The sequence below is a fragment of the Andrena cerasifolii genome, chromosome 6 (assembly GCF_050908995.1).
Source record: "Andrena cerasifolii isolate SP2316 chromosome 6, iyAndCera1_principal, whole genome shotgun sequence".
Lineage (NCBI taxonomy): Eukaryota > Metazoa > Arthropoda > Insecta > Hymenoptera > Andrenidae > Andrena > Andrena cerasifolii.
In genome coordinates this window covers 9,200,655-9,211,337 of record NC_135123.1, presented here as the reverse complement: position 1 = coordinate 9,211,337, position 10,683 = coordinate 9,200,655, and the positions used below count along the sequence as shown (strand labels likewise).

The 10,683-nt window shown below is 40.1% G+C and overlaps 2 protein-coding genes across 3 annotated transcripts; one reads left to right on the top strand and one right to left on the bottom strand.

Annotated features, from left to right (window-relative positions):
- Nucleotides 1–218: 218 nt before the first annotated feature.
- On the top strand, nucleotides 219–1,901 carry Syx18 (syntaxin 18). 2 transcript variants are annotated; one of them, XM_076815044.1, is made up of 2 exons: nucleotides 219–559; nucleotides 668–1,901. In XM_076815044.1, exon 2 carries the CDS (start codon nucleotides 894–896, stop codon nucleotides 1,866–1,868), a length of 975 nt encoding a protein of 324 aa, XP_076671159.1. In that variant the 5' UTR covers nucleotides 219–559; nucleotides 668–893; the 3' UTR covers nucleotides 1,869–1,901. The 2 variants fall into 2 exon arrangements, with proteins under 2 accessions (XP_076671159.1, XP_076671158.1); XM_076815043.1 differs by having other exon boundaries at nucleotides 219–588.
- A 1,418-nt stretch (nucleotides 1,902–3,319) lies between these two features.
- LOC143370228 (uncharacterized) lies at nucleotides 3,320–8,713 on the bottom strand. Its single transcript, XM_076815042.1, has 4 exons — nucleotides 8,114–8,713; nucleotides 4,114–7,857; nucleotides 3,825–4,038; nucleotides 3,320–3,748 (listed from the first exon to the last, which is right to left on the bottom strand). Exons 2-4 carry the CDS (start codon nucleotides 7,828–7,830, stop codon nucleotides 3,555–3,557), a joined length of 4,125 nt encoding a protein of 1,374 aa, XP_076671157.1. The 5' UTR covers nucleotides 7,831–7,857; nucleotides 8,114–8,713; the 3' UTR covers nucleotides 3,320–3,554.
- Between the last annotated feature and the right edge of the window lie 1,970 nt (nucleotides 8,714–10,683).

The following is a 10,683-nucleotide window of genomic DNA, read 5'->3' as shown; positions in this document are numbered from 1 at the left end:
CAGATTCCTTCCGCTAATCACCTTTCCAACTCTGCACAGTACTTTCGTTCATTCCCCCCTCCCATTTATTAAAAATAAATGGAAGTTTATAGAAATTAAAGCAATTCCAATATTACGCAACATTTCTCTCAAAATACTATAATATCGCCAATTAGGCTTCATGAGAACAATGCATTATGTCTCTTTCAAAATAAACTACAATTATTCCTTTCCGAACTTATTTGATTTTGAATATGTCATCCTCTGCATATTTCATGTTTAAAAAATGTAACTCCTTGCAGTTTATCCGTCCTGCGTTTATCATCAATTTGCGCATATTCCGTCACACGTGAAGTATCGAGGACCGCGGAGAAATGGCAGAGGACCATTTATAGATGCAAATCGACGATTATATTCCACATAAGAAATTACTTTTATGTATAATATTAATCGTTATTCTGAAAGTGACGCAGCACATTTAGTTCGTTTCGTTATAACATTACCACTGTGGGAGTTAACCCGTCGCACAAGTTGTAACAGATGAATCGCACAGAAAAATCTGTTGTGACGTTATACATATGTCTGTTTTAATTTCTTGTTCTAACAATGGTAGGATTCTTATTTCACTCCATTCGACTCTTAAAACGGTGAAACTTTGATGGTATATTTCTAAGCAGTGTATTTTCAGGTTAAATACACGCTGGGATGCATCATAATACAACACGACTGACATTATAAAACACCATTGATAATTTCTGTTAGAGGAAACATATTTTTTATACGTCCATTCCATGTTGCATTTTACCATTTCGTTTGAGACGCTCGCAACTGGCTGCATTACCAATAAGAAGCTTTAAGACTCCGCTAGTATGCCGATTGCTATACAGAGAAGTTAATTCGGACAAGAATCGACAATGGACGTCACTCTGCTATTTAAAGCCAGCGTGAAGACGATAAGTCTTCGTATCAAGGATCTCGGACTTGCGAGCCCTACGCAGAATGTAAAGAAGTCAAGGAACAAAAGTCCATTCTCCATAAAAGCTCGAGGCGTAGTCGCGCAGATTTCAAAGCTGCGTGAATTCCTATTAGAGAACCGCAAGGCGTACCTAAACTTCTCAAACTATTTGCCCAATGTGCCGAGCATGAGGGACGCCGATAGAGACGAAATAGATGTCGGGGCACAGAAAATAATGAGCACCTGTTCTCAGCTGATCAAAGAGTTACGTAGAGAGATAGCAGATTCTAAAGTCTCTCCGCAGAATCTAGAGCACAGGGAAATTATGTTGCTTTTAATTGAGGATTATCTGAAGAACGTATGCAAGATTTATTCCGAACAGAAGGCAATGCGCGTGAAGAGGGCAATGGAGATTAGAAAGATTGCCAAGTTGGAGTTAGAATCTAAGCCTGCTAGACGGTTGAAAGATGAGATTAAGAAATCTAACTTGAATGCTGGCGAGAAAGCGGAAGACAAAGAGAATAAGTCCACTTCCAATGATTCTAGTCCAATGAAGATACAGGAGATAAATGGAGATGTTAATACGTTGATGTACGAAGAGGAAATGTCGCCCGAAGACATTCAGCTGTTCCAAGCAGAGAACGAACAGTTGTACAACGAGCTGAACACGATCGTAGAGGAGGTGAAGCAGATCGAAAGCAAGGTGGTGCACATAGCTGAACTTCAAGAAATATTAACAGAAAAGGTCTTAGACCAGGACAAAGATCTAGATCGTTTGATGACGACAGTTGTTGGGTCGACGGAAAACGTGAAAGATGCCAATGAACAAATTAGGCAAGCCATTCAACGGAAAGCGGGACTGAGAGTGTGGACACTTTTCTTTCTGCTGGTTATGTCGTTCTCTCTACTGTTTCTCGACTGGTACAATCCTTAAAATAAAGAAAAGTATATATATTATTTTATTAAATCGTTTGTACATACACTCAAAGAATGCTGTACATTATTTTGAATGCTAATGCAGATCCTTGTACGCTACCAGCTTCGTAACGACAAAGAAGAAACTTTTGCCAAAATATGTCACTGTATTTTGTCCCCAAAAACATTTTACATAATAGCTACATCTTACATAATAAAATTTGTAGTATACGCATATATATATTCACCTATATACACACATTCGCACATGTGCACTTGCCATATACATTTCTGTCGTTCCATCGACATTTGGTTGAACAGAAAATCATTCTGTAAGTTAATCACGGAAACTGTCGAAAACGATCATCAAGGTACACCCCGCGGCGTATCTCTCTCAATTAAAAAGTCATTAGCGTTATCTTAGTTTGAAGTATTTATAGGCAACTCGTTTGATATTCCGTTCTTTTCCCTTCTTTACTGAACATATACCCGCTATGTATAAGTAATGAAAGATATAAATTCTCATCAAATGGGGATATATATCCAGTACATAGAAATGTAATGTAAATAGATTTTATGACCTGTTACTACAATTTCACGTAAAAAAATATTTACAGGATATACCATCCATTATTAGCTTTGATATACAATTACAAGTTTGTTCAGTATCCTCTATGCGCGCCCGATCGAGACAATCCTAATGGATTCGATTAAGGAATCTTAGGCAAAACTTTCAATCCAAAGCCGTAAGTCTCGTCCAAATTCGAAACATTCCTTACAGCAACTGCCTGTTCCCGATATTATTACGAGAGCACGAGTGTCTTCCACATAAACGTTTCCTTTTAGAAACAGACAATGATTATTCGCGTAACATTAAGCTTGACAATTCTCTGGAAAATTTGCCCCTAAGATGTAATCTTCCTTATGTAACTAAATGCATCGTTTGATTATCATGAACATGCCAATGCGAAAAGAGACAATGGACTGAGTTATTTACATCGTTCGTGTAAATATGAATTACTATTGGATTCCTAATCGTACCTGCTAATCTTTAAGCTTCTCGGAGAAAGAAAAAGAAAAGAAGATTAATAAAAATAACTTGACAATGCTGTACGTTGCTATTTGGTTCGCACTAAACTTATCTATAGTAATATGAATAGAGTAAGCAATGATATATTTATAATTGCGTAAAATTACAATTCGTCCTTTATAAAAGTGATTCCTGGTTTAGAATTTGATTTATACAAAATCTTACAAAATTCTAACGCTACGACTTTATGATAAGCAATTATCGTACCGTGATAAGCATATTCAGGTTTTGCACGAGTAGTCGCAAGAAAGTGAAACCTGTACACAGATATCTATTCAATTACACAATGCTCCTATATAAAATATGTTTCGATATTTTTCGCTCAACTTTACGCTTACGTTTTTTGTCGAAATCAAACCAGCCTTACTGTTACAACTTAGTTTTCCAGCGGGACATTGGCAACGAGCGGACGCTCAGAACTGTCGGTGATTACGAAAGCAATATTCTAAAGTACCTAGTACTTTGTAATCGATAACTGTTTAAACAAATGATATTCCACCTTACCAAATCTGTCCAGATTAATAAGGTATAACTAAAAACTTCACAATCTATAAGGGCAGGACATCTCACCTGCGTTAAACCTTACGCATGTAGTTTCTCGATGTTTCAATGTATCTAATTCTGTATATAATTATATTTATAACGTATTTGTGAATTGTATGGACATACTTTGCCTTCTATCAAACACTGAACCACCCATGTTGTGGAGAGCAATGGAATCTGTAGCTCGGTGGCTCTTTCTACGGCCCAGGATGGGCAGGATCTGTTCGTAAGAACTACTGTTCCATCATCGAACCCTTCCATCGGATCTGAAAGTTAATACAGTTATGTAGCACGAATCTCTAATTTTCTTAAACAAAAGCCTTTCTCCAGAAGTCTCCGTACCTGGCTTGTCGGGTAGTAAAACCACAGCACCTATATTTTCGCATATTTGACGCCAAAATGAGATGAACTGTCTCTCGGACTCTACAACTGGAATTATTACGACAACTTGGGTCAATGGCTTGTTGCTGGATCTTCGGAACATCTCGACGTATGATTGTTTGTCCAAACTCCATCCTGTGGGTAATTCATCCTCAGCCGGATTCACGATTTTTCCCTGGGGAAATTAGAAACATTTTTTTATACATACATACAACATAAAAGAATAATTATGCTCAGCTGCAATACATACCTCCTGACAACACCTTATAATCCAATTGTGATTGTACACAGGTATGCCCACTGAGAGGCATAACAGAGTCTTCGCAGTTGTATTTGGCACATTTGTTATCAATTTCGTACTTTTGTACTCTCCTTGCGGTATCTCATTGAAGTCTGTATAAACTTTACCACCACCAGCTTCTATCTGTTTAGTCAATCTGTCTCTTATGAAAGCCTTCTTTACCCAGTCCTCTTCGTTCTCCGTTCCCGTATCTGAACTATAATCCTTGTTGTCGACTTGGTATCGATCAATAGTTTCTAACGGTGCACAAGTGAGAATGAAGGACATGCCCTTGAACAGATTGGAATCTCCGCGTGGTATTGGGCCATAAGTTGCAATGGTCTCTTCGTCCTCTGTCTTCTTCTTGCTTCTAGACTTACTTTTAATTCGATTTTGTGGCCCTTTCACGATCTGCTCGTACGGAGTACCAATTATCTCCGGTTGCACACCAAGCGATGTTTCCTCTCTTACAGAGGCATTTGAATCGCTCGAAGTGCCTTCGCTTTCTGAAAGTTCCTGCTTCTCGTTCTTAGCCGTAGAAGCGATACCAGAAACAGATGGCTCCGCTGCACTTCTACTCGGAGTATGCATTAATTTGCTCTTGGGAGTTGAGAAGACAGGGGTGCTGATTCGTTTAGAACGCCTCTTACCATCCACCATATTGTCTAAGGTGATTTGGGATAAATGTTTCGGCGTAGATGGGACGCTTTTGGTTTCCGAACCGATCTCCTCTTTCAGTACCTGAGCCTGATCGGAAGACAGAAAGATGTCTTTCACTTGAACCTGCAATTTCTCCCCCTCGTCTGTTTCTACTGTATAATACACTTCGTTATTTACAGTTTGGACATTGGTGATTATACCACATGACCCATAGTCATCGGATTTAGTGGTGGCATACACGGACAGACCTTCTTTTAAAACTTGTGGTATTGTTATAACAAAGTCTTCTATAAGTACTTTACTTTTCCCATCGTAGAAGTTTACTTTATACTTCGCCTTTACTTTATCAATAACTGTACCAGGGTAATAATTATTGTCAGACCATTTGGCGAAAACAGTGTTCCCAATTAAGTCATCCTCTGCTTGCGATAATGATTTCTTTGGAAGTTCTACAATGACAGGGGTACTGTCTGAATGTTCTATTTTATTTTTCTTCCTATTTGGTGTATTACTGCTTTCCGTAGGATTCATTATTTTCACAGAATCCTTGTTTAATCCATTAGCCTGATTATCCAGCTTAGTGCTTTTGCTGCGCGGCCTCTTGACTGCTTTACTCTTTTTGCTACTTTTAGGAGTCTGTGCCTGAACTTCCTGCGGGACCTCTGGCGTAGAGGAGCGAATCTTCTGTAGCTGGTCGTCTATCCTTTCATTGCTAATATTGTGTGTATCGATTCCGCTAAGCTCTGTGTTCGCGAAGTTCAGAATAGTTGTCGTAAGAAGGTGGCTATTCTGCCATTCTTTAGTGAGACGTTCGTATGCCTCGTCCATTGCTTGTTTATCATTAAATGACTGCAAGTCTTGAGCATGCTTCTTTGCATGCTTCGCAGGTGCTCGTGGCAATGAGAAATGCGTACTATCCCTCATTGCAAGCTTCGCTGCCAGTGATGCCGCACTGGATCCAGAACTCAAAGAACTGATCGTTGACGCGAACGAGAGCCTAGAGGAAGGATTCAACGGGTACAATTGTGGATTGCTGTTTACCGATCCAGGGGACGCATCTTTATTATCGTTCCCGGATATGTCTGCCAACGAAGTAGAAGTGTCGTTATTCTTCTGCCGTATTAAAGTGGGTTCTGTGATAGGCTCGCACTGTACACCAGTGATTTCTTTACCGAGGAATTCTTTTGTACCTTCGTCGACGTGCAGTAAGCACTTCATTCTAACATATATACCAATTTCCTTCTCCACTTGCAAAGCTTTCGCCAAAGAATTACTGTGATTCAGATTTGATTTATTCTTATCATCCACTATATAAACATCGGGCTCCTGGTCGCTTACGCTTAACAAATCAGCATGATCATTATCCTTAGACACAGAGGCGACTGGTTTGTGTTGCTTGTTTACATTATGTACAAATGTAGCAATATTGCTATCCGCTTTTTCGAGCACAGCTGGTATATCGCTAAATGTGTCGGACTGCAAACTAGCTGTACTATCAGTGTCGCATCTTTTCGACTCGGTACTCCCATTCACGAGTTTGCTACTGGATCTCATGGAGTCAATGGACGATTCTTTGGTGTGCTCTAGTGATTTATAACTAAAGTCACTGCTGCTTTTACTATCGTAGCAGCTTTTGTATATGGTTTCAGCCTTTGTATTGTCTAGAACATTTTTATTCTCAGGTTTCGAATCGGAGTCTTCTTGAGAGGAATCTAGTACGATCTTCTCCCCGTCCTCGTCAATTTCGACTATTTCTTTGCATTTAGACTTAACTTCCTGAACTGTTGTCCGGTCGTATATAACTTCTATGCTATTCCTCGACTTACAAGTATTTGTAGAGTTCATAGTACAATGAGACTCGTTTGCCGTCTTCTTAGGCATTGATGTCTCTTGAGCTTCGGTACCTTTTTGCTCCGAACCAGTATGTCTTGCAGATTCAATACCATTTTCTTTATCTTCTGTCTTCTCACTGTGCGCTACTTTGGTGTCTTTATCCCCAGCTGGCTTTAAGCTGTCTGAATTCTTATTATTTATGTCTGACTTTGCTGCTTCGACTGTTACTGCTTTAGACGCAGCTGTACTGTCCTTCTCCGCTGTTTGTACTGGCGAAGAACTGCTGTCGTTAGAAGGTGGAACATTTTTCATGTCACAAGTCTTCTCTTTAGATTCTTTGTTTGTTATAGCATCATTCATTTTCGATGCATCATTAAAATTCTCATTCTTATCCATCTCATAATCTTTAATTTGCGACTCAGAAACCTTCCCATCCTTGATCTCCTCCTCGTCCTTTGAATGCTTTTCTAGCGTGGCTTCTACATCCTCATCTTCCGCTGCGTCCTGAGTTTCTGCTATTATGATGCTTTTGTCAGAACAATTTTTAGGGAACTCCTGATGCGAATCCTCAGACTTGAAGGAGTGAGAACTCTCTTCTTCTTCAAGCTCTCTCTTCTCAGATGCATCCTCCCTAGACAAAGTTCTTAAAATCTTTGTCGGTGGCTCGTCGAATGATCCTGCTTTACGTTTCAGCAGTGACGTCGCAGGGGTACTAGGAGCCTGCTTTTTAGATGGCGAATATACTTCCGGTGGTGTGCACTGTACTATTTCCTCCTCCTCGTCCGAATGCTTGCTCTTATTTTCTGAATTGCCAGCATCGCCAGCTCCACTTTCGTTCTCTGTTACTGCGGACGATTCTACTTTTTGTGCGTCTTCTTCACCCAAAAACTTCTTTTTCCCTACATCAGCCTCGGTTCCCTTATCAACCTCTACCGTCCCCTCTATCCCGCCCTTGATTGCCTCCGTTTTATCCGACAAGCATGAAGATGATACATCTTCGGCTTGCGTTTCTTTAGGTACCTCCACTGATTTATCCGAAAACCCTTCCTCGTCAAGATCCACGAGATGGAAATCCTGACTCTCGTTCGTACTACTACCCACCGTATTATTCAAGCTTTTACATTGCTCCAAGCTCTCGGAGCACGTATCCTGGCTTTCCATCTCACTGCTTCCTTTCATTCCAGTTTCAGACATCGTTACCAAGCTAGTACTCACAATATGCTGAAAATGAAAATGCGTTAGTAGAAATATTCAGAGAGAAATCCTGCTGCCTTCTCTCCCGGTTGAATCTCGGGTCAAACGCAGTTTCAAAAAATATTACACCTCATACTAAGGTGGAGGAAACGTTCGAACCGAAATTCAAGGGCACCCTATATAACGGCACGGTGTTTACAACAAGCATGGAAGGTTACGGCGGGAACGTCATGTGATCGCGATAATTTATCGAGGATCTGGCGCTACGAAGTATAAAACATACCACAGTGGATCACATACAGCGAGGCGACTCTTTCCAACGGAATTATTCCCACCGCTTCGCCGAAATATTACATTTGCCGCCGGAGGCAAATATGTTCGCCGGCCCTCGGAAGCGGGAGCTCATGTATTTCTCGTGCACGCCGTGGTCCACGATCTTCCCTCCAAGCTTCGTCTCTCCTGTTTGCTTCTCGTCCGCGCGCTTTCTTATTATCGATCACGAAAGTCGCATCAATAAACCGGCCTCCCATAGAAAATACCACGAAAACGACACTTTTTATTCACAAAGGAACACAGACCATAAAACGCCATCGCCACTATTAGTAAGTCATAGGTTATGTAACTGTAGACTCGCAGGTTTTCGCGTCGGGCGTGCGGAGCGCGTCGCGCGCCGACCAATCGGCGTGAACGTCGCCACTTTCTACCGACTCTGGCTTCGAATCTTTATTATCGGTCACGTTAATTGAGATTTGTGGGATGGAGAAATGTTGCTTTGAATGGGGATGATATATGGTAAAGAAAAGTTTAATTGTTAATGTGGCATTGAGGGTAAGAAAGTTTGGCGGCAAGGAGAGCACGGAACACGATGATCTAGAGTCGACAGCTTTGAACTTCCTTGAACCGAATGCCTCGCTTGCTGACCCCCACCCCCTACTTGCCACCTCCGCCATCCTGCGCTTCTGTTACTCGTGACTTTTAGCCACTTGGAAGAATAGCCGGCATTGTGTGGCAAATTCAAAGTAAGATCGAGATGGAGATGATGACTTTCGTGTAAAAATATGATAATTATTCAACTTTGCATAAAGTAGAGAGATAAAGGTTATCGCAAATTGTTGGAGACTTGTATTTTCGAATGCATGTTTAAAGATTGTATAAAATTCGTAATTCGTTGAATAAAAAAAGTATTGTTTATTGTAACCCTACCCGAGAATTCTTGATAAATAATTTATTATGAGAGAAACGTAAAGATTATATGCGATAGTAGTCAAAGGTTTGTACTTTGAGATGGAAGCCTACAAGTATAAAAGTTATTCCTGCAAAACAGATAATTTAATCATTTTCCGTGGTCGATGAATGTAAGGAGCAAAGAGGTTATGTGCACGAACATGGATTTTTGTTATTTGTTTGTTTATATACAAACTGAAGTTATAGAGGTGAAGTAGAGGCTGCGGAGATAATTACCTAAGTATTTTTAGTTACAAGATTGTTTATGTATTGCTTGAAATAGCGTTTTGAAAATTTATCGAATCATGGAGACGTAAATGGTTGCGACAAGGTGAACTAAAACGAGCGTTAAAACACGCCGACGCCAGGCTTAATAAAATTATTTCCTTCCTTCAGACTGGCAGTGGACGTGTTTAAACGCCCGTTTTAATTCACCCCTTTCGCCGCTAGAATTTGCGTGTCTACGATTCGAACAAAATTTTCAAAACGCTTTTCGAGGCAATAACTGGTCAATTTTGTAATTAAAAATGGTTGCATTATGATCTCCAGAGCCTCTTCTAGATCTTTCTACCCTCAGTTTGCATGTAAACAATTAAATAAGAAAGTTGTATGTTTGTGCACATAACCTCTTTGTCTCTTGCATTCATCGACCACGGAAAATGATTAAATTATCTGTTTGCAGGAATAATTTATGTACTTTTAGAGTTCCATTTTAAAATATAGACCCTTAACTATTTTCCCATATGATATTTGTTACCATCTTGTTTGCAATTAATTAATTATTAACTCAGGAGAAATGCAAAGCCGTGCTGACTAATCGCCCATGTTTTTTCATTAACTATGCATGTTCTAAAAACTAATTCATGCACTTTTGCTGCTCTATATTACAATGCAAACCCCTGACTAGTTTCTTATGCTACATTTCTCACGATTCCCACTATAATTAATTACTTAGTAACACTTTTTCCCCAGGTACAATGAACATAAAGCCATCTTAGCGAATTCTCATCATATTATATGAATTACGCATTTCCTACAGACAATTTCTACACTTTTGCCTACTATCGACTAATAACAAAGTCCATTCTATCTGCGACATTTATGAATCAAAGAAATCGCGCGTTTTAAGTATCTATGTTTTTTTAAATAGCATGCCCTCTCAATTTAATCTCCACCTCCTCGCATCACGCACTCTTGCTACCAGGAGCTAAAAAGTATCAGGCTTACATAACCAAAGTCAGTGATACGCCACCTATCGCTATCCTCGTCGCACACACTCCCTCTCTCTCTCGCAAGCGCGTACTCCACCCATCGCTAAGCTCCTACGTCACCCTACTTTCCTGTTAACTCGAACGAATTTCCGGATCCAAACCGGCCTATGCCACGTGCTATCGACGCGGTCGGTACAGTAGATCACTGCATAAACGAATTTAAATAATTCATTATTCATTCCATTGCATCGTAAGTTCCCAGTGTTCTTACACATTCATCGCAATTCATTATGCAATCGTACTGATCGGCATAATAATGTTCTGCATAAATAAGGCTGTGAACAGTTTATATTTATATCACGGATAAAAAACAACATATCCACCTAGTGGAGTTCCACGCTTACGCAGCGGCCGTTGG